Source organism: Coregonus clupeaformis, chromosome 8 (genome assembly GCF_020615455.1).
Source record: "Coregonus clupeaformis isolate EN_2021a chromosome 8, ASM2061545v1, whole genome shotgun sequence".
NCBI lineage: Eukaryota > Metazoa > Chordata > Actinopteri > Salmoniformes > Salmonidae > Coregonus > Coregonus clupeaformis.
In genome coordinates this window covers 10,176,692-10,199,868 of record NC_059199.1, presented here as the reverse complement: position 1 = coordinate 10,199,868, position 23,177 = coordinate 10,176,692, and the positions used below count along the sequence as shown (strand labels likewise).

The 23,177-nt window shown below is 55.1% G+C and overlaps 1 protein-coding gene across 5 annotated transcripts in view; it reads left to right on the top strand.

Annotated features, from left to right (window-relative positions):
• Window positions 1-23,177, top strand: part of LOC121571077 (exocyst complex component 6B) — a 192,009-nt gene that overhangs the window by 48,088 nt on the left and 120,744 nt on the right. For all 5 annotated transcript variants that reach the window (XM_045221781.1, XM_045221780.1, XM_045221783.1 and 2 more), the window contains exon 9: window positions 7,927-7,995. In XM_045221781.1, the coding sequence (XP_045077716.1) occupies window positions 7,927-7,995 (69 nt within the window). The remainder of the gene's footprint in view (window positions 1-7,926; window positions 7,996-23,177) is intronic.

Sequence of the window (23,177 nt, the reverse complement as noted above, 5' to 3'; positions counted from 1 at the left end):
TCCTCTCTCCTCTCTCCTCTCCTCTCCTCCTGAGACAGAGGGCATTCTCCTGTTAACTGCTGCCAATCTTACAACCATTCCCTCCCTCCCTCCCTCCCATTCTCTTACCCCCTTGAGAACCCTCACCTCCCCTCCTCTCCTCCCTCTTTCCTGTGCCAGAGCTGAGACAGAGGGCATTCTCCTGTTAACTGCTGCCAATCTTACAACCTTTCCCTCCCTCCCTCCTTCCTCCCATTCTTTCTAAGCTACTGTTGGTGAACTCAGCCCCTCCTCTCCTCCCTCTTTCCTATGCCAGGCTGCTGGCAGGTCAAGGGTTTGGTCAAGGGGTAAGGCTGGAATGGGATGCCAGGGACAGGGTGAGGGTTTGGTCAAGGGGTAAGGCTGGAATGGGATGCCAGGGACAGTGTGAGGGTTTGGTCAAGCGGTAAGGCTGGAATGGGATGTCAGGGTGAGGGTTTGGTCAAGGGGTAAGGCTGGAATGGGATGCCAGGGACAGTGTGAGGGTTTGGTCAAGCGGTAAGGCTGGAATGGGATGTCAGGGTGAGGGTTTGGTCAAGGGGTAAGGCTGGAATGGGATGTCAGGGTGAGGGTTTGGTCAAGGGGTAAGGCTGGAATGGGATGTCAGGGTGAGGGTTTGGTCAAGGGGTAAGGCTGGAATGGGATGTCAGGGTGAGGGTTTGGTCAAGGGGTAAGGCTGGAATGGGATGTCAGGGGTGAGGGTTTGGTCAAGGGGTAAGGCTGGAATGGGATGTCAGGGTGAGGGTTTGGTCAAGGGGTAAGGCTGGAATGGGATGCCAGGGACAGGGTGAGGGTTTGGTCAAGGGGGTAAGGCTGGAATGGGATGTCAGGGGTGAGGGTTTGGTCAAGGGGTAAGGCTGGAATGGGATGTCAGGGTGAGGGTTTGGTCAAGCGGTAAGGCTGGAATGGGATGTCAGGGTGAGGGTTTGGTCAAGCGGTAAGGCTGGAATGGGATGTCAGGGTGAGGGTTTGGTCAAGCGGTAAGGCTGGAATGGGATGTCAGGGTGAGGGTTTGGTCAAGCGGTAAGGCTGGAATGGGATGTCAGGGTGAGGGTTTGGTCAAGGGGTAAGGCTGGAATGGGATGTCAGGGTGAGGGTTTGGTCAAGCGGTAAGGCTGGAATGGGATGCCAGGGTGAGGGTTTGGTCAAGGGGTAAGGCTGGAATGGGATGTCAGGGTGAGGGTTTGGTCAAGGGGTAAGGCTGGAATGGGATGTCAGGGTGAGGGTTTGGTCAAGCGGTAAGGCTGGAATGGGATGCCAGGGTGAGGGTTTGGTCAAGGGGTAAGGCTGGAATGGGATGTCAGGGTGAGGGTTTGGTCAAGGGGTAAGGCTGGAATGGGATGCCAGGGTGAGGGTTTGGTCAAGGGGTAAGGCTGGAATGGGATGTCAGGGTGAGGGTTTGGTCAAGGGGTAAGGCTGGAATGGGATGTCAGGGTGAGGGTTTGGTCAAGCGGTAAGGCTGGAATGGGATGTCAGGGTGAGGGTTTGGTCAAGCGGTAAGGCTGGAATGGGATGCCAGGGTGAGGGTTTGGTCAAGGGGTAAGGCTGGAATGGGATGTCAGGGTGAGGGTTTGGTCAAGGGGTAAGGCTGGAATGGGATGTCAGGGGTGAGGGTTTGGTCAAGGGGTAAGGCTGGAATGGGATGTCAGGGTGAGGGTTTGGTCAAGGGGTAAGGCTGGAATGGGATGCCAGGGTGAGGGTTTGGTCAAGGGGTAAGGCTGGAATGGGATGTCAGGGTGAGGGTTTGGTCAAGGGGTAAGGCTGGAATGGGATGTCAGGGGTGAGGGTTTGGTCAAGGGGTAAGGCTGGAATGGGATGCCAGGGTGAGGGTTTGGTCAAGGGGTAAGGCTGGAATGGGATGTCAGGGTGAGGGTTTGGTCAAGGGGTAAGGCTGGAATGGGATGCCAGGGTGAGGGTGAGGGTTTGGTCAAGGGGTAAGGCTGGAATGGGATGCCAGGGTGAGGGTGAGGGTTTGGTCAAGGGGTAAGGCTGGAATGGGATGTCAGGGTGAGGGTTTGGTCAAGGGGTAAGGCTGGAATGGGATGTCAGGGTGAGGGTTTGGTCAAGGGGTAAGGCTGGAATGGGATGTCAGGGTGAGGGTTTGGGTTTGGTCAAGGGGTAAGGCTGGAATGGGATGTCAGGGTGAGGGTTTGGTCAAGGGGTAAGGCTGGAATGGGATGTCAGGGTGAGGGTTTGGTCAAGGGGTAAGGCTGGAATGGGATGTCAGGGTTTGGGTTTGGTCAAGGGGTAAGGCTGGAATGGGATGTCAGGGTGAGGGTTTGGTCAAGGGGTAAGGCTGGAATGGGATGTCAGGGTGAGGGTTTGGTCAAGGGGTAAGGCTGGAATGGGATGCCAGGGACAGGGTGAGGGTTTGGTCAAGGGGTAAGGCTGGAATGGGATGTCAGGGTGAGGGTTTGGTCAAGGGGTAAGGCTGGAATGGGATGCCAGGGACAGAGTGAGGGTTTGGTCAAGGGGTAAGGCTGGAATGGGATGTCAGGGTGAGGGTTTGGTCAAGGGGTAAGGCTGGAATGGGATGCCAGGGACAGGGTGAGGGTTTGGTCAAGGGGTAAGGCTGGAATGGGATGTCAGGGTGAGGGTTTGGTCAAGGGGTAAGGCTGGAATGGGATGCCAGGGTGAGGGTTTGGTCAAGGGGTAAGGCTGGAATGGGATGTCAGGGTGAGGGTTTGGTCAAGGGGTAAGGCTGGAATGGGATGCCAGGGACAGGGTGAGGGTTTGGTCAAGGGGTAAGGCTGGAATGGGATGCCAGGGTGAGGGTTTGGTCAAGGGGTAAGGCTGGAATGGGATGCCAGGGTGAGGGTTTGGTCAAGGGGTAAGGCTGGAATGGGATGTCAGGGTGAGGGTTTGGTCAAGGGGTAAGGCTGGAATGGGATGCCAGGGACAGGGGTGAGGGTTTGGTCAAGGGGTAAGGCTGGAATGGGATGCCAGGGACAGGGTGAGGGTTTGGTCAAGGGGTAAGGCTGGAATGGGATGTCAGGGTGAGGGTTTGGTCAAGGGGTAAGGCTGGAATGGGATGTCAGGGTGAGGGTTTGGTCAAGGGGTAAGGCTGGAATGGGATGCCAGGGACAGGGTGAGGGTTTGGTCAAGGGGTAAGGCTGGAATGGGATGCCAGGGTGAGGGTTTGGTCAAGGGGTAAGGCTGGAATGGGATGCCAGGGTGAGGGTTTGGTCAAGGGGTAAGGCTGGAATGGGATGTCAGGGTGAGGGTTTGGTCAAGGGGTAAGGCTGGAATGGGATGCCAGGGACAGGGTGAGGGTTTGGTCAAGGGGTAAGGCTGGAATGGGATGCCAGGGACAGGGTGAGGGTTTGGTCAAGGGGTAAGGCTGGAATGGGATGCCAGGGTCAGGGTGAGGGTTTGGTCAAGGGGTAAGGCTGGAATGGGATGCCAGGGAAGAGGGTGAGGGTTTGGTCAAGGGGTAAGGCTGGAATGGGATGCCAGGGAAGAGGGTGAGGGTTTGGTCAAGGGGTAAGGCTGGAATGGGATGCCAGGGAAGAGGGTGAGGGTTTGGTCAAGGGGTAAGGCTGGAATGGGATGCCAGGGAAGAGGGTGAGGGTTTGGTCAAGGGGTAAGGCTGGAATGGGATGCCAGGGAAGAGGGTGAGGGTTTGGTCAAGGGGTAAGGCTGGAATGGGATGCCAGGGAAGAGGGTGAGGGTTTGGTCAAGGGGTAAGGCTGGAATGGGATGCCAGGGAAGAGGGTGAGGGTTTGGTCAAGGGGTAAGGCTGGAATGGGATGCCAGGGAAGAGGGTGAGGGTTTGGTCAAGGGGGTAAGGCTGGAATGGGATGCCAGGGAAGAGGGTGAGGGTTTGGTCAAGGGGTAAGGCTGGAATGGGATGCCAGGGAAGAGGGTGAGGGTTTGGTCAAGGGGTAAGGCTGGAATGGGATGCCAGGGTGAGGGTTTGGGTTTGGTCAAGGGGTAAGGCTGGAATGGGATGTCAGGGAAGAGGGTGAGGGTTTGGTCAAGGGGTAAGGCTGGAATGGGATGCCAGGGAAGAGGGTGAGGGTTTGGTCAAGGGGTAAGGCTGGAATGGGATGCCAGGGAATAGGGTGAGGGTTTGGTCAAGGGGTAAGGCTGGAATGGGATGCCAGGGAAGAGGGTGAGGGTTTGGTCAAGGGGTAAGGCTGGAATGGGATGTCAGGGTGAGGGTTTGGGTTTGGTCAAGGGGTAAGGCTGGAATGGGATGCCAGGCATTATTTCTTCTACTCCCCTCCCCTACCTCTGCTCTAGCCATGACTGACCCCTGACCCCTGACCCTGGGGTTGTTATGACTCCAAACTAAAGAACATTCCACTGGGTTTGTTTTCGTATTGTGCGTGAGTTTCCCCTCCTGTCCCAGGGCAGTGCTGTTCTAGGCTGGTGTTGTTCCCAGCTCAGTACATGAAAGCCTTGCATTGTCTTCCACCTTCCGCGTTTAACAGCTGAGGAACACTATTCCACAGAGATGGGGACAGGATGTTGTTTGTGTGATTGGTCAGAACATCAGGTCTCAAAAACATGACCCTGCCAACCCCTCTACCCTTTTTGGAGAGGGTCAAATGGTCAAGCGGTCGAGTTGTATTGACTTCCTGCTACTGTGTGTTTCCTTTACTACCTACCCTGTCCTTACTGTGTTCAGATCCAAGTCTCCTTTCCTTCCACCCCTCTCTGTCTGCACCCCTCTCTGTCTTCATCCCTCCCTCCCTCCCTCCATCCCTCCCTCCATCCCTCCCTCCATTCCTCCTTCCACCCCTCTCTGTCTTCATCCCTCCCTCCATCCCTCCCTCCATCCCTCTCTCCATCCCTCCCTCCATCCCTCTTTCCATCCCTCTCTCCATCTCTCCCTCCACCCCTCCCTCCATCCCTCCCTTCATCCCTCCCTCCATCCCTCCCTCCATCCCTCCCTCCATCCCTCCATCCCTCCCTCTATCCCTCCCTCTATCCCTCCCTCTATCCCTCCCTCTATCCCTCCCTCTATCTCTCCCTCCACCCCTCCCTCCACCCCTCCCTCCATCCCTCCCTCCATCCCTCCCTCCATCCCTCCCTCCATCCCTCCCTCCCTCCCCTCCATCCCTCCCTCTATCTCTCCCTCCATCCCTCCCTCTATCCCTCCCTCTATCTCTCCCTCCATCCCTCCCTCCATCCCTCCCTCCATCCCCTCCCTCCTCTATCCCTCTCTCCAACCCTCCCTCTATCCCTCCCTCCATCCCTCCCTCCATCCCTCCTCATCCCTCCCTCTATCTCTCCCTCTATCCCTCTATCTCTCCCTCCCTCCATCCATCCCTCCCTCCATCCCTCCCTCTCTCTCTCCCTCTATCCCTCCCTCTATCCCTCCCTCTATCTCTCCCTCCACCCCTCCCTCCCTCCATCCCTCCCTCCATCCCTCCCTTCATCCCTCCCTCCATCCCCCCCTCCCTCCCTCCATCCCTCCCTCTATCTCTCCCTCCATCCCTCCCTCCATCCCCCCTCCATCCCCCTCCATCCCCCCCTCCATCCCTCCCTCCATCCCTCCCTCCCTCCATCCCTCCCTCTATCTCTCCCTCCACCCCTCTCTGTCTGCATCCCTCCTCCATCCCTCCCTCCATCCCTCCCTCCATCCCTCCCTCCATCCCTCCCTCCATCTCTCCCTCCATCTCTCCCTCCATCCCTCCCTCCATCCCTCCCTCTATCCCTTCCTCTATCCCTCCCTCTATCTCTCCCTCTATCCCTCCCTCCATCCCTCCCTCCCTCCCTCCCTCCAACCCTCCCTCCATCCCTCCCTCCATCCCTCCTCTATCTCTCCCTCCACCCCTTGTCTGCATCCCTCCCTCCATCCCTCCCTCCATCCCCCTCCATCCCTCCCTCCATCCCTCCCTCCATCCCTCCCTCCATCCCTCCCTCCATCCCTCCTCCATCCCTCCCTCTATCCCTCCCTCTATCCCTCCCTCCATCCCTCCCTCTATCCCTCCCTCTATCTCTCCCTCTATCCCTCCCTCTATCCCTCTCTCCAACCCTGTCTCTCATTCCTTTCATATCTTTCTCTAGCAAATCAAATCAAATTGTATTTGTCACATGCGCAGAATACAACAGGTGTACACCTTACTGTGAAATGCTTACTTACAGCCCTTAACCAACAGTGCATTTATTTTTTAATAAAAAAGTAAAATAAAATGACAACAAAAAAGTGTTGAGGAAAAAAAGAGCAGAAGTAAAATACAATAACGGTAGGGAGGCTATATATACAGGGGGGTACCGGTGCAGAGTCAATGTGCGGGGGCACCGGCTAGTTGAGGTAGTTGAGCTAATATGTACATGTGGGTAGAGTTAAAGTGACTATGCAGAGATAATTAACAGAGTAGCAGCAGCGTAAAAAGATGGGGTGGGGGTGCAAATAGTCCGGGTAGCCATGATTAGCTGTTCAGGAGTCTTATGGCACGTTCCCTTCCTCCGTCCCTCCGGTCCTGTGTTCAGACCCAAGTCTCTCTGTCTCATTCCTCGTTCCAACCCCATTTCTCATTCCCTACATCAATCCCTCCCTCTATCTCTCCCTCTATCCCTCCCTCTATCCCTCCCTCTATCCCTCCCTCTCCCTCCCTCCATCCCTCCCTCCATCCCTCCCTCTATCCCTCCCTCTATCCCTCCCTCTATCCCTCCATCCCTCCCTCCATCCCTCCCTCTATCCCTCCCTCCATCTCTCCCTCCATCCCCCCCTCTATCCCTCTATCCCTCCATCCATCTCTCCCTCCATCCCTCCCTCTATTCCTCTATCCCTCCCTCTATCCCTCCCTCCCTCTATCCCTCCCTCCATCCCTCCCTCCATCCCTCCCTCCATCCCTCCCTCCATCCCTCCCTCTATCTCTCCCTCTATCCCTCCCTCCATCCCTCCCTCTATCTCTCCCTCTATCTCTCCCTCCATCCCTCCCTCTATCTCTCCCTCATCCCTCTATCTATCCCTCTATCCCTCCATCCATCTCTCCCTCCATCCCTCCCTCTATCCCTCTATCCCTCCCTCTATCCATCCCTCCCTCTATCCCTCCCTCTATTCCTCTATCCCTCCCTCTATCCATCCCTCCCTCTATCCCTCCCTCCCTCTATCTCTCCCTCCATCCCTCCCTCCATCTCTCCCTCCATCCCTCCCTCCATCCCTCCCTCCATCCATCCCTCCCTCTATCTCTCCCTCTATCCCTCCCTCCATCCCTCCCTCTATCTCTCCCTCTATCTCTCCCTCCATCCCTCCCTCTATCTCTCCCTCATCCCTCTATCTATCCCTCTATCCCTCCATCCATCTCTCCCTCCATCCCTCCCTCTATCCCTCTATCCCTCCCTCTATCCATCCCTCCCTCCATCCCTCCCTCCATCCCTCCCTCCATCCCTCCCTCTATCTCTCCCTCCATCCCTCCCTCCATCCCTCCCTCTATCTCTCCCTCCATCCCTCCCTCCATCCCTCCCTCTATCTCTCCCTCTATCCCTCCCTCCATCCCTCCCTCTATCTCTCCCTCTATCCCTCCCTCTATCCCTCCCTCTATCTCTCCATGCAAACATCGTTTCTGAAATTCTTATGTTCTTGGCTCTAAAACGCTCCATGTTCTGCGTCACAAATATTATTACTGTATTATTACTGTATTATTACTGGATAATTACTGGATAATTACTGTATTATTACTGTATAATTACTGGATAATTACTGGATAATTACTGGATAATTACTGGATAATTACTGGATAATTACTGGATAATTACTGGATAATTACTGGATAATTACTGGATAATTACTGTATTATCACTATTACCTATATAGTGCACTTTTCACCTTGCCGCTGAATGTGTCAACGAAGGGGGATGAAATGGAGGGATGAAGGTAGAGACATTTGTTGTTGTGTGAACTGGAAGACCAAAAGATAATGGCGTCTCTGTCTGTGTTTCTGTCTCTCTCAGGTACCAGGGGCCCAGGGGCTGGTAGACTTTTCTCCAGTGTACCGATGCCTCCACATCTACACCGTTCTGGTGAGTTTGTGGACGACCCATCCCCCTCCTCTTTCTCCTGTCCTCTCCTCCTTTTACTTTGGGAGGTTCTCAATTGGTTTTGCTAACTCCTCCATCCTCTCCTCACCTCCTTTTGAAAAAGGTCAAAGGTAATCGAGGAGAGGAGGAGAGGGAATATGGAAAACAAATGCGCTTGTAAGAATTGACTCTCCTTTTCCAATCGCGCGGCATCAGGCACATGACGTTTAGAGGAGGAATCGCTAAATATGTTGTCAAAAGAAATATAGCCATTTTATATAGATAAAGGCATCATTAGCATATTGTTTTTAAATGTTTGCATGCTTTTGTCCTCTGACAAAACAACAGCTGATTCAAAGGGGGTGTGGCACTTAGGTAGGATACACATGACTATCCTCAACCAGATGTGGCTGTTGAAGAGAGGAGGACACTCTTCCGTTCGCCTTCAACCACTTGACCACTTATCGCTTTCCGGGTCATGGAGGAGAGAGGAGAGGACTGTCTTTCCGGGTCATGGAGGAGAGAGGAGAGGACGGTCTTTCCGGGTCATGGAGGAGAGAGGAGAGGACTGTCTTTCCGGGTCATGGAGGAGAGAGGAGAGGACGGTCTTTCCGGGTCATGGAGGAGAGAGGAGAGGACGGTCTTTCCGGGTCATGGAGGAGAGAGGAGAGGACGGTCTTTCCGGGTCATGGAGGAGAGAGGAGAGGACTGTCTTTCCGGGTCATGGAGGAGAGAGGAGAGGACTGTCTTTCCGGGTCATGGAGGAGAGAGGAGAGGACTGTCTTTCCGGGTCATGGAGGAGAGAGGAGAGGACTGTCTTTCCGGGTCATGGAGGAGAGAGGAGAGGACGGTCTTTCCGGGTCATGGAGGAGAGAGGAGAGGACGGTCTTTCCGGGTCATGGAGGAGAGAGGAGAGGACTGTCTTTCCGGGTCATGGAGGAGAGAGGAGAGGACTGTCTTTCCGGGTCATGGAGGAGAGAGGAGAGGACGGTCTTTCCGGGTCATGGAGGAGAGAGGAGAGGACTGTCTTTCCGGGTCATGGAGGAGAGAGGAGAGGACTGTCTTTCCGGGTCATGGAGGAGAGAGGAGAGGACGGTCTTTCCGGGTCATGGAGGAGAGAGGAGAGGACTGTCTTTCCGGGTCATGGAGGAGAGAGGAGAGGACTGTCTTTCCGGGTCATGGAGGAGAGAGGAGAGGACTGTCTTTCCGGGTCATGGAGGAGAGAGGAGAGGACTGTCTTTCCGGGTCATGGAGGAGAGAGGAGAGGACGGTCTTTTCACCAAATGAGAATCCCCCTGTGACTCTTTTCCTCCTGTCATCTCCTCCCTTCATCTCTTTTCTCCATTAGTATATATATATACAGTGGGGGAAAAAGTATTTAGTCAGCCACCAATTGTGTAAGTTCTCCCACTTAAAAAGATGAGAGAGGCCTGTAATTTTCATCATAGGTACACGTCAACTATGACAGACAAAATGAGAAAAAAAAATCCTGAAAATCACATTGTAGGATTTTTAATGAATTTATTTGTAAATTATGGTGGAAAATAAGTATTTGGTCAATAACAAAAGTTTCTCAATACTTTGTTATATACCCTTTGTTGGCAATGACACAGGTCAAACGTTTTCTGTAAGTCTTCACAAGGTTTTCACACACTGTTGCTGGTATTTTGGCCCATTCCTCCATGCAGATCTCCTCTAGAGCAGTGATGTTTTGGGGCTGTCGCTGGGCAACACGGACTTTCAACTCCCTCCAAAATGTTCTATGGGGTTGAGATCTGGAGACTGGCTAGGCCACTCCAGGACCTTGAAATGCTTCTTACGAAGCCACTCCTTCGTTGCCCGGGCGGTGTGTTTGGGATCATTGTCATGCTGAAAGACCCAGCCATGTTTCATCTTCAATGCCCTTGTTGATGGAAGGAGGTTTTCACTCAAAATCTCACGATACATGGCCCCATTCATTCTTTCCTTTACACGGATCAGTCGTCCTGGTCCCTTTGCAGAAAAACAGCCCCAAAGCATGATGTTTCCACCCCCATGCTTCACAGTAGGTATGGTGTTCTTTGGATGCAACTCAGCATTCTTTGTCCTCCAAACACGACGAGTTGAGTTTTTACCAAAAAGTTATATTTTGGTTTCATCTGACATTCTCCCAATCCTCTTCTGGATCATCCAAATGCACTCTAGCAAACTTCAGACGGGCCTGGACATGTACTGGCTTAAGCAGGGGGACACGTCTGGCACTGCAGGATTTGAGTCCCTGGCGGCGTAGTGTGTTACTGATGGTAGGCTTTGTTACTTTGGTCCCAGCTCTCTGCAGGTCATTCACTAGGTCCCCCCGTGTGGTTCTGGGATTTTTGCTCACCGTTCTTGTGATCATTTTGACCCCACGGGGTGAGATCTTGCGTGGAGCCCCAGATCGAGGGAGATTATCAGTGGTCTTGTATGTCTTCCATTTCCTAATAATTGCTCCCACAGTTGATTTCTTCAAACCAAGCTGCTTACCTATTGCAGATTCAGTCTTCCCAGCCTGGTGCAGGTCTACAATTTTGTTTCTGGTGTCCTTTGACAGCTCTTTGGTCTTGGCCATAGTGGAGTTTGGAGTGTGACTGTTTGAGGTTGTGGACAGGTGTCTTTTATACAGGTAAGTTCAAACAGGTGCCATTAATACAGGTAACGAGTGGAGGACAGAGGAGCCTCTTAAAGAAGAAGTTACAGGTCTGTGAGAGCCAGAAATCTTGTTTGTTTGTAGGTGACCAAATACTTATTTTCCACCATAATTCGCAAATAAATTCATAAAAAATCCTACAATGTGATTTTCTGGAAAAAAAATTCTCAATTTGTCTGTCATAGTTGACGTGTACCTATGATGAAAATTACAGGCCTCTCTCATCTTTTTAAGTGGGAGAACTTGCACAATTGGTGGCTGACTAAATACTTTTTTCCCCCACTGTATATATATGTTTTTTTTATTTTTTATTTTATTTCACCTTTATTTAACCAGGTAATATGTATATGTATATATGTATATGTGTATATATATATTACATATAGTTTATATCTATATTACATATAGTTGATCTATATTGCATATAGTTTAGATCTGATGAACCATGTTGTCATTTTCATCTTTTTTATTTGATTTTAAATATTCATATTATCTCCACAGGGATTTTAAATATTCATATTATCTCTACAGGGATTTTAAATATTCATATTATCTCCACAGGGATTTTAAATATTCATATTATCTCCACAGGGATTTTAAATATTCATATTATCTCCACAGCGATTTTCTGCATGTTTCCCCAAATTTAACCGAATGAATTGACGCCTTAGTAGTTTAAATCACCGTTCCCCTTGGTAACCCCACCCCCTCCACAGAATTGGCCCAGCCAGTAACACAACACCATTAGTGGCAGCATAGGGATTTGGTTGATGCCTGCTATACTTGTTACAGCCTAAGGGGGGTGCTGTTTGATAACTCAGGCCTTTACAGTGTGCTTGTGTGTGCATGTCTCGGTGTGTGTGTGTGTGTGTATAAACTTCAGATTAAAGGAGCAACTGTAGTTTACAACACCAGTTGTAGAAGGGCTTCCTGTCTGACCCACCGGGCCGGTAGTGTTTAGTTGATCTGGTCTGAACCGTGATCAAGACAAAGGAGCTGATCGTGGACTACAGGAAAAGGAGGGCCGAACACGCCTCCGTTCACATCGACAGGGGCTGTAGTGGAGCGGGTCGAGAGTTTCAAGTTCCTTGGTGTCCACATCACCAACAAACTTATCATGGTCCAAACACACCAAGACAGTCGTGGAGAGGGCACGACAACGCCTTTTTGTAAGATAAGACCGCCGGCTCCAGTTTGGCTTCGCTCCAACTGGGCCTCAGGGAGATGTGTTTGTAACATACGGGGTGATGGCTGGGCCACTAGCAGGGTCTGGGTTGTGTGTGTATGTGGAAGGATTGTGACCGGGACAGGGCGGTCAGAGGGGAGGAGGCATGTTGTCTGGGAAGGTGTGTCTGTTTGGACGCTGTGTTTGTATCTGTGTGTGTGTATCTGTGTGTGTTGTCAGGGTCAGGAGAGCTCTGGGGACAGAATCATCGAGGGAACGGAAGGGCATGAACTTTGGGAGGAAGGAGGGCAAGGGACGGAGGGAGAGGGACAGACAGAGGGAGGGAGAGGGACGGAGGGAGAGGGACAGACAGAGGGAGGGAGGGAGAGGGGGAGAGAGGGAGGGAGAGGGGGAGAGAGGGAGAGAGAGGGAGGGAGTGAGGGAGAGGGAGTGAGAGGGAGGGAGGGAGAGGGAGGGAGAGGGAGGGGTTATGGCAAGGGTGAAAGGAAAGTTGAGCCATTTGTAGACAGACCGGGGAAACGGGGAGCAGAGAGAAAGGAGAGTGCGAGAGAGGGGTTAGGACAAGGGCAGAGCGGGAGAAAGCGCGAGAGCAGAAGGATTAAAGTGTGGGCAAGCGTGAGGTTGAAAACGAGAGAGGGGCCTTAAACTTTGAAAGGAGGGAGAGTTTAGCAACAGCTGTAAGGATGGCTGACTGATGGAGGAAGTTTGATAGCTAGATAGATAAATAGGGGACAGGGAAAGAGTGGGTTTAATAAAAGACGGGGAAAGGGAGAGAGTGTGAGGAGAGAAGGGGTAAAGAGAGGGAGAGAGTGTGAGGAGAGAAGGGGTAGAGAGAGAGTGAGGAGAGAAGGGGTAGAGAGAGGGAGAGAGTGTGAGGAGAGAAGGGGTAGAGAGGGGGAGAGAGTGTGAGGAGAGAAGGGGTAGAGAGAGAGTGAGGAGAGAAGGGGTAGAGAGAGGGAGAGAGTGTGAGGAGAGAAGGGGTAGAGAGGGGGAGAGAGTGAGGAGAGAAGGGGTAGAGAGGGGGAGAGAGTGAGGAGAGAAGGGGTAGAGAGAGAGTGAGGAGAGAAGGGGTAGAGAGAGAGTGAGAGAGAAGGGGTAGAGAGAGGGAGAGAGTGTGAGGAGAGAAGGGGTAGAGAGGGGGAGAGAGTGTGAGGAGAGAAGGGGTAGAGAGAGAGTGAGGAGAGAAGGGGTAGAGAGAGAGTGAGGAGAGAAGGGGTAGAGAGAGGGAGAGAGTGTGAGGAGAGAAGGGGTAGAGAGAGAGTGAGGAGAGAAGGGGTAGAGAGAGGGAGAGAAGGGGTAGAGAGAGGGAGAGAATGTGAGGAGAGAAGGGGTAGAGAGGGGGAGAGAGTGAGGAGAGAAGGGGTAGAGAGGGGGAGAGAGTGTGGAGAGAAGGGGTAGAGAGAGGGAGAGAGTGTGAGGAGAGAAGGGGTAGAGAGGGGGAGAGCTGTCAAGGGGAGACTGAGTGCAGGAGGCAGACTACAAGAGGAGAGGGCGATGGAAGGAGGAGGGGAGAGAGAGAGGAGTGTATATTGGAGTTGAAGAAGTGGAGAGGTTGCACTGGAGTTCAAAAGGGCAAGAGAGTCGAGGAGGAAGGAGGGGGAGGGACGGATGAGTGAAAGTGAAGGGAAGGGAAGGGGGAACTGGAGAAAAAGGGAAAGGTGTTGAAAGGTGTGACCTCAACCTCAGGGTCGCTCTTTCTTCCCCTCTCTCGTTCCCTCGTTTGGTTCCTGCCAGCGTTTGTTTATTTTAGGTTTGTTGTGCTCTTTTACTATCTTCCTTCTCTCTCTTCCCTCTCGCGCGCTCCTGTCTTTTTTTTTTTTTGGACCTTTTTGTTTTAGTGTCTGAAAGATGACCGTGTGTGGCGGTTCTGAGATTGTGTGGCTCGTACCAGCTGTTGGCTTCACCCTCTGTCCACTGGCACAGAGGCATGCCTTACAGATGACTGTTTATACCGAAGAATAACACGCTTGAGATTCAATAATCAATAGAAATCACATCCTAATCATCGTATTCAACAAAGAGAACGTTCTAAATATTTTCTCCAATAGACAAGTTCGAGAGAGAACAGAGAACTACTTCAACTAAACCAGAGAAGTAACGTTTTTCCAACTAAACCAGAGAAGTACTCCAACTAAACTAAAGTTTGTGTGTGTGTGTGTATATATATATATATATATATATATATATATATAACAGTATTATTAAACAATGGGCTGAGCGGTGAAGGGTTCTTGGTGCAGTTCTCAGTTGGTCTGAGGGAAACACTCTGGGGCCATGTAGGGCCAACTGCTGTTTACATTGATCATAATTCCTATCAGACTTTACTGTGTAGAACAAAGGTATATTGTTCTACACCATGACTGTAATATGGTGGAATTTAAACATGGGGAGAGGGACTGGGGAGGAGAGAGAGGGACTGGGGAGGAGAGAGAGGGACTGGGGAGGAGAGAGAGAGACTGGGGAGGAGAGAGAGAGACTGGGGAGGAGAGAGAGAGACTGGGGAGGAGAGAGAGAGACTGGGGAGGAGAGAGAGAGACTGGGGAGGAAAGAGAGAGACTGGGGAGGAGAGAGAGAGACTGGGGAGGAGAGAGAGACTGGGGAGGAGAGAGAGGGACTGGGGAGGAGAGAGAGAGGGACTGGGGAGGAGAGAGAGAGGGACTGGGGAGGAGAGAGAGAGGGACTGGGGAGGAGAGAGAGAGGGACTGGGGAGGAGAGAGAGAGAGGGACTGGGGAGGTGAGAGAGAGAGACTGGGGAGGAGAGAGAGAGACTGGGGAGGAGAGAGAGAGAGACTGGGGAGGAGAGAGAGAGACTGGGGAGGAGAGAGAGAGAGACTGGGGAGGAGAGAGAGAGGGACTGGGGAGGAGAGAGAGAGAGGGACTGGGGAGGTGAGAGAGAGAGACTGGGGAGGAGAGAGAGAGAGAGACTGGGGAGGAGAGAGAGAGAGAGACTGGGGAGGAGAGAGAGAGAGAGACTGGGGAGGAGAGAGAGAGAGACTGGGGAGGAGAGAGAGAGAGAGACTGGGGAGGAGAGAGAGAGAGACTGGGGAGGAGAGAGAGAGAGACTGGGGAGGAGAGAGAGAGACTGGGGAGGAGAGAGAGAGAGACTGGGGAGGAGAGAGAGAGACTGGGGAGGAGAGAGAGAGACTGGGGAGGAGAGAGAGACTGGGGAGGAGAGAGAGAGACTGGGGAGGAGAGAGAGGGGACTGGGGAGGAGAGAGAGAGACTGGGGAGGAGAGAGAGAGACTGGGGAGGAGAGAGAGACTGGGGAGGAGAGAGAGACTGGGGAGGAGAGAGAGACTGGGGAGGAGAGAGAGAGACTGGGGAGGAGAGAGAGAGACTGGGGAGGAGAGAGAGACTGGGGAGGTGAGAGAGGGACTGGGGAGGGGAGAGAGACTGGGGAGGAGAGAGAGGGACTGGGGAGGAGAGAGAGAGGGACTGGGGAGGAGAGAGAGAGGGACTGGGGAGGAGAGAGAGAGAGACTGGGGAGGAGAGAGACAGAGACTGGGGAGGTGAGAGAGAGAGACTGGGGGAGGAGAGAGAGAGAGACTGGGGAGGGAGAGAGAGAGACTGGGGAGGAGAGAGAGGGACTGGGGAGGAGAGAGAGAGAGACTGGGGAGGTGAGAGAGAGAGAGACTGGGGAGGAGAGAGAGAGAGACTGGGGAGGAGAGAGAGGGACTGGGGAGGAGAGAGAGAGGGACTGGGGAGGAGAGAGAGAGAGACTGGGGAGGAGAGAGAGGGACTGGGGAGAGAGAGAGGGACTGGGGAGGAGAGAGAGAGAGACTGGGGAGGAGAGAGAGAGAGACTGGGGAGGAGAGAGAGAGAGACTGGGGAGGAGAGAGAGAGAGACTGGGGAGGAGAGAGAGAGAGACTGGGGAGGAGAGAGAGAGAGACTGGGGAGGAGAGAGAGAGAGACTGGGAAAGAGGAGAGAGAGACTGGGGAGGAGAGAGAGACTGGGGAGGAGAGAGAGAGACTGGGGAGGGGAGAGAGACTGGGGAGGAGAGAGAGACTGGGGAGGAGAGAGAGAGAGAGACTGGGGAGGAGAGAGAGAGAGAGACTGGGGAGGAGAGAGAGACTGGGGGAGGGGAGAGAGGGACTGGGGAGGAGAGAGAGAGACTGGGGAGGAGAGAGAGAGAACTGGGGAGGAGAGAGAGAGAGACTGGGGAGGGAGAGAGAGACTGGGGAGGAGAGAGAGTGACTGGGGAGGAGAGAGAGAGTGACTGGGGAGGAGAGAGAGAGAGACTGGGGAGGAGAGAGAGAGAGAGACTGGGGAGGAGAGAGAGAGTGACTGGGGAGGAGAGAGAGAGAGACTGGGGAGGAGAGAGAGAGAGACTGGGGAGGAGAGAGAGAGAGACTGGGGAGGAGAGAGAGAGAGACTGGGGAGGAGAGAGAGAGAGACTGGGGAGGAGAGAGAGAGAGACTGGGGAGGAGAGAGAGAGAGACTGGGGAGGAGAGAGAGAGACTGGGGAGGAGAGAGAGAGAGACTGGGGAGGAGAGAGAGAGAGACTGGGGAGGAGAGAGAGGGACTGGGGAGGAGAGAGAGAGAGGGACTGGGGAGGAGAGAGAGAGAGAGACTGGGGGAGGAGAGAGAGAGACTGGGGAGGAGAGAGAGAGACTGGGGAGGAGAGAGAGGGACTGGGGAGGTGAGAGAGACTGGGGAGGTGAGAGAGAGAGACTGGGGAGGAGAGAGAGAGACTGGGGAGGAGAGAGAGAGACTGGGGAGGAGAGAGAGAGACTGGGGAGGAGAGAGAGAGACTGGGGAGGAGAGAGAGAGAGACTGGGGAGGAGAGAGAGAGAGACTGGGGAGGAGAGAGAGAGAGACTGGGGAGGAGAGAGAGAGAGACTGGGGAGGAGAGAGAGAGAGACTGGGGAGGAGAGAGAGAGAGAACTGGGGAGGAGAGAGAGAGAGACTGGGGAGGAGAGAGAGAGAGACTGGGGAGGAGAGAGAGAGAGACTGGGGGAGGAGAGAGAGAGAGACTGGGGAGGAGAGAGAGAGAGACTGGGGAGGAGAGAGAGAGAGACTGGGGAGGAGAGAGAGAGAGAGACTGGGGAGGAGAGAGAGACTGGGGAGGGGAGAGAGAGAGACTGGGGAGGGGAGAGAGGGACTGGGGAGGAGAGAGAGAGACTGGGGAGGAGAGAGAGAGACTGGGGAGGAGAGAGAGAGAGACTGGGGAGGGGAGAGAGAGACTGGGGAGGAGAGAGAGGTGACTGGGGAGGAGAGAGAGAGTGACTGGGGAGGAGAGAGAGAGAGACTGGGGAGGAGAGAGAGAGAGAGACTGGGGAGGAGAGAGAGAGAGAGACTGGGGAGGAGAGAGAGACTGGGGAGGAGAGAGAGACTGGGGAGGAGAGAGAGAGAGAGACTGGGGAGGGGAGAGAGAGACTGGGGAGGGGAGAGAGGGACTGGGGAGGAGAGAGAGAGACTGGGGAGGAGAGAGAGAGACTGGGGAGGAGAGAGAGAGAGACTGGGGAGGGGAGAGAGAGACTGGGGAGGAGAGAGAGTGACTGGGGAGGAGAGAGAGAGACTGGGGAGGAGAGAGAGAGACTGGGGAGGAGAGAGAGAGAGACTGGGGAGGAGAGAGAGGGACTGGGGAGGTGAGAGAGACTGGGGAGGAGAGAGAGAGACTGGGGAGGAGAGAGAGGGACTGGGGAGGTGAGAGAGACTGGGGAGGAGAGAGAGAGACTGGGGAGGAGAGAGAGAGACTGGGGAGGAGAGAGAGAGACTGGGGAGGAGAGAGAGACTGGGGAGGAGAGAGAGAGACTGGGGAGGAGAGAGAGAGAGACTGGGGAGGAGAGAGAGAGACTGGGGAGGAGAGAGAGAGAGACTGGGGAGGAGAGAGAGAGAGACTGGGGAGGAGAGAGAGAGACTGGGGGAGGAGAGAGAGAGACTGGGGAGGAGAGAGAGAGACTGGGGAGGAGAGAGAGAGAGACTGGGGAGGAGAGAGAGAGAGACTGGGGAGGAGAGAGAGAGAGACTGGGGAGGAGAGAGAGAGACTGGGGAGGAGAGAGAGAGACTGGGGAGGAGAGCGAGAGAGACTGGGGAGGAGAGAGAGAGAGACTGGGGAGAAGAGAGAGGGACTGGGGAGGAGAGAGAGAGAGGGACTGGGGAGTAGAGAGAGGGACTGGGGAGGAGAGAGAGAGACTGGGGAGGAGAGAGAGAGACTGGGGAGGAGAAAGGGACAGGGGAGGAGAGAGAGAGAGGGACTGGGGAGGAGAGAGAGAGACTGGGGAGGTGAGAGAGGGACTGGGGAGGTGAGAGGGGGACTGGGGAGGAGAGAGAGAGAGAGACTGGGGAGAAGAGAGAGAGAGACTGGGGAGGAGAGAGAGAGAGACTGGGGAGGAGAGAGAGAGAGACTGGGGAGGAGAGAGAGAGAGAGCTGGGGAGAAGAGAGAGGGACTGGGGAGGAGAGAGAGACTGGGGAGGAGAGAGAGGGACTGGGGAGGAGAGAGAGAGACTGGGGAGGAGAGAGAGAGACTGGGGAGGAGAAAGGGACAGGGGAGGAGAGAGAGAGAGGGACAGGGGAGGAGAGAGAGAGAGGGACTGGGGAGGAGAGAGAGAGAGGGACTGGGGAGGAGAGAGAGAGAGGGACTGGGGAGGAGAGAGAGAGAGGGACTGGGGAGGAGAGAGAGAGAGGGACTGGGGAGGAGAGAGAGAGAGGGACTGGGGAGGAGAGAGAGAGACTGGGGAGGAGAGAGAGAGAGAGACTGGGGAGGAGAGAGAGAGAGAGACTGGGGAGGAGAGAGAGAGACTGGGGAGGAGAGAGAGAGACTGGGGAGGAGAGAGAGAGAGAGACTGGGGAGGAGAGAGAGACTGGGGAGGAGAGAGAGAGAGAGACTGGGGAAGAGAGAGAGACTGGGGAGGTGAGAGCGGGAGAGACTGGGGAGGTGAGAGCGGGAGAGACTGGGGAAGAGAGAGAGACTGGGGAGGAGAGAGAGAGAGACTGGGGAGGTGAGAGAGGGACTGGGGAGGTGAGAGAGAGGGACTGGGGAGGTGAGAGGGGGACTGGGGAGGAGAGAGAGAGAGAGACTGGGGAGAAGAGAGAGAGAGAGACTGGGGAGAAGAGAGAGAGAGAGACTGGGGAGGAGAGAGAGAGAGACTGGGGAGGAGAGAGAGAGAGACTGGGGAGGAGAGAGAGAGAGACTGGGGAGAAGAGAGAGGGACTGGGGAGGAGAGAGAGACTGGGGAGGAGAGAGAGGGACTGGGGAGGAGAGAGAGAGACTGGGGAGGAGAGAGAGAGACTGGGGAGGAGAAAGGGACAGGAGAGAGAGAGAGGGACTGGGGAGGAGAGAGAGAGAGGGACTGGGGAGGAGAGAGAGAGAGGGACTGGGGAGGAGAGAGAGAGAGGGACTGGGGAGGAGAGAGAGAGACTGGGGAGGAGAGAGAGAGAGAGACTGGGGAGGAGAGAGAGAGACTGGGGAGGAGAGAGAGAGAGAGAGACTGGGGAGGAGAGAGAGAGAGAGACTGGGGAGGAGAGAGAGACTGGGGAGGTGAGAGCGGGAGAGACTGGGGAAGAGAGAGAGACTGGGGAGGTGAGAGCGGGAGAGACTGGGGAGGTGAGAGCGGGAGAGACTGGGGAAGAGAGAGAGACTGGGGAGGTGAGAGCGGGAGAGACTGGGGAGGAGAGAGAGAGAGAGAGAGAGACTGGGGAGGAGAAAGAGAGAGAGACTGGGGAAGAGAGAGAGACTGGGGAGGTGAGAGCGGGAGAGACTGGCGAGGTGAGAGCGGGAGAGACTGGGGAGGTGAGAGCGGCAGAGACTGGGGAGGTGAGAGCGGGACGAGGGAGGGACGGGGGAGACGAGGGAGGGGGAGAAGAGGAGAAAACAAACCTACAGTTTTGATTGTAAATGGGAGTTCAGGTCCACAGTGAAAATAATTCAGTCTGTGTGTGTGTGTGTGTGTTTGGACGGTAATCGCTTTCAAACCAAAACGCAATGAGACCATGATGCGCTTCGGTGGGTGTGTGTTTCTGAACTGGTGAAACTGTCCAAACGAGCCTCTGTCTGGCAGTAGAGAACGTTCCAGAATCTAGAAGGTCTGTTCTCTGCCTTAGGCCCTGTAGTCATAGCGACATGGCTCTGCTCTGGTGTTTGGAGCTTATGCCCTTAGGGGATCCCTCTGACCTCCAGCTGACCTCCAGCTGCACCTTCCACCTCTCCAGACTGTTAGTATTGTGACTGTTAGTATTGTGACTGTTAGTATTGTGACTGTTAGTATTGTGACTGTTAGTATTGTGACTGTTAGTATTGTGACTGTTAGTATTGTGTATCTGAGTTCATGGAGGTTGTCCGTTCAGCAGTCATCTTTAAAGACGGAATCCGCAGTAGGGGAAACTGTTGTTTATTGTTTTCCGTCGCACAACGTGGTAAAAATATTGAGGTACATATTCTTCTGTTCTATGGCGAGTGCAATGATGTTAAAAACTATGTTGGTGGTTTGCAATAAATTATTTTGTTGTTGTAATATTGCAAACGCCCCCATTCATCTAGCAGCTGCTCTCTCACTACTTCTCTCCCCCCTCCTCCCTCTCTCCCCGCTCCTCCCTCTCTCTCCCCCCCCTCCTGCTCCATCCCACACTTCACCCCTCTCCCTCTCTCTGAGGGACTGCTGCTACTGTGTATCTGAGTTCAGGGAGGTTTGAGCTTTCACTCTATTCAATAGACATTGTTCTCATTGAGAGAACTGCCAAGGTGCTGAAAAGCAAGGACCTCATTTCTCTTAGGAAATACTACAGTTTATCTCTTCAATCAGATCTCAGTTGAACTTGTTATTTCATTGTAACCAATGTTCATTGTAACAGCACACCAGAGGTGACTGAGCATGGCCTGAGCTCTAGCTTTCATGGTTGTGGAGGTGTGTGACCGAGACCGGGGAGGGGGACGAGACCGAGACCGGGGAGGGGGACGAGACCGAGACCGGGAGGGGGACGAGACCGAGACCGGAAGGGGGGACGAGACCGAGATTGGAGGGGGGGACGAGACCGAGACCGGGAGGGGGACGAGACCGGGAGGGGGACGAGACCGAGACCGGGGAGGGGGACGAGACCGGGGAGGGGGACGAGACCGAGACCGGGGAGGGGGACGGGGACGAGACCGGGGAGGGGGACGAGACCGAGACCGGGGAGGGGGACGAGACCGAGACCGGGGAGGGGGACGGGGACGAGACCGGGGAGGGGGGACGGGGACGAGACCGGGAGGGGGACGAGACCGAGACCGTGAGGGGGACGAGACCGAGACCGGGGAGGGGGACGGGGACGAGACCGGGAGGGGGACGGGGACGAGACCGGGAGGGGGACGAGACCGAGACCGAGACCGAGGAGGGGGACGAGACCGAGACCGGGAGGGGGACGGGGACGAGACCGGGAGGGGGACGAGACCGAGACCGGGGAGGGGGCGAGACCGAGACCGGGAGGGGGACGAGACCGAGACCGGAGGGGGGACGAGACCGGGAGGGACGAGACCGGGGAGGGGGACGAGACCGAGACCGGGGGCGAGACCGGGAGGGGGACGGGGACGAGACCGGGGGGGGGACGAGACCGAGACCGGGAGGGGGACGAGACCGAGACCGGGAGGGGGACGGGGACGAGACCGGGGAGGGGACGAGACCGAGACTGAGACCGAGGAGGGGGACGAGACCGAGACTGAGACCGAGGAGGGGGACGAGACCGAGACCGGGGGGGGGGACGGGGACGAGACCGGGAGGGGGAACGAGACCGAGACCGGGAGGGGGACGAGACCGAGACCGGGAGGGGGACGAGACCGAGACCGGGAGGGGGACGAGACCGAGACCCGAGACCGGGAGGGGGACGAGACCGAGACCGGAGGGGGGACGAGACCCGAGACCGGAAGGGGGGACGAGACCGGGAGGGGGACGAGACCGAGACCGGGGAGGGGGACGAGACCGAGACCGGGGAGGGGGACGAGACCGAGACCGGGAGGGGGACGAGACCGAGACCGGGGACGAGACCGAGACCGAGGAGGGGACCGAGACCGAGACCGAGACCGGGGGACGAGACCGAGACCGGAGGGGGGACGAGACCGGGAGGGGGACGAGACCGGAGGGGGGACGAGACCGAGACCGAGGAAGGGGACTAGACCGAGACCGAGGTGGGGGACGAGACCGAGACCGGAGGGGGGGGACGAGACCGGGGAGGGGGACGAGACCGGGAGGTGGACGAGACCGGGGAGGGGGACGAGACCGAGACCGGGAGGGGGACGAGACCGAGACCGGAGGGGGACGAGACCGAGACCGGGGAGGGGGACGAGACCGAGACCGGAGGGGGGGCGAGACCGAGACCGGAGGGGGACGAGACCGAGACCGAGGAGGGGGACGAGACCGAGACCGAGGAGGGGGACGAGACCGAGACCGGGAGGGGGGACGAGACCGAGACCGGGAGGGGGGACGGGACGAGACCGAGACCGGGAGGGGGGGACGAGACCGAGACCGGAGGGGGGACGAGACCGAGACCGGGGGACGAGACCGAGACCGGAGGGGGGACGAGACCGAGACCGGAGGGGGGCGAGACCGAGACCGGAGGGGGGGCGAGACCGAGACCGGAGGGGGGGCGAAGGTGGTCTAGAGTTTTTTTTTCCTCTGGTTGCGCATTTAACGTGTTGGTAGAAATTAGGTAGAACGGATTTAAGTTTCCCTGCATTAAAGTCCCCGGCCACTAGGAGCACTGCCTCTGGATGAGCATTTTCCTGTTTAGTTATGGCTTTATACAGCTCATTGAGTGCAATCTTAATGCCAGCATTGGTTTGTGGTGGTAAATAGACAGCTATGAAGAATATAGATGAAAACTCTCTTGGTAAATAGTGTGGTCTACAGCTTATCATAAGATACTCTACCTCAGGCGAGCAAAACCTTGAGACTTCCTTAGTATTTGATTTTGTGCACCAGCTGTTGTTTACAAATATACACAGACCGCCACCCCTTGTCTTACCGGAGTCAGCCGTTCTATCCTGCTGATATAGCGTATAGCCCGCTAGCTGTATGATATCCATGTCGTCGTTCAGCCACGACTCGGTGAAACATAAGATATTACATTTTTTAATGTCCCGTTGGTAGGATAACCATAATATTAGGTCATCTAATTTATTTTCAAATGATTGAACATTGGCTAATAGGATTGATGGAAGAGGCAGTTTACAAGGCATCCTTAGTGACAGTCCAATCACAGACTCTTCCTGAATAAGAGGTTTGGTTGAGAGCTTTTGTGAAGGAGCACAGTTAGAAAGATATGGCATATAGAAGCAAACCGGATGGACATCATGAAAATGATCGGAGAGGTTGAGTATAGAAGAAGTTCAGGAGAAAGAACAAACAAAATGTAATTATTGTA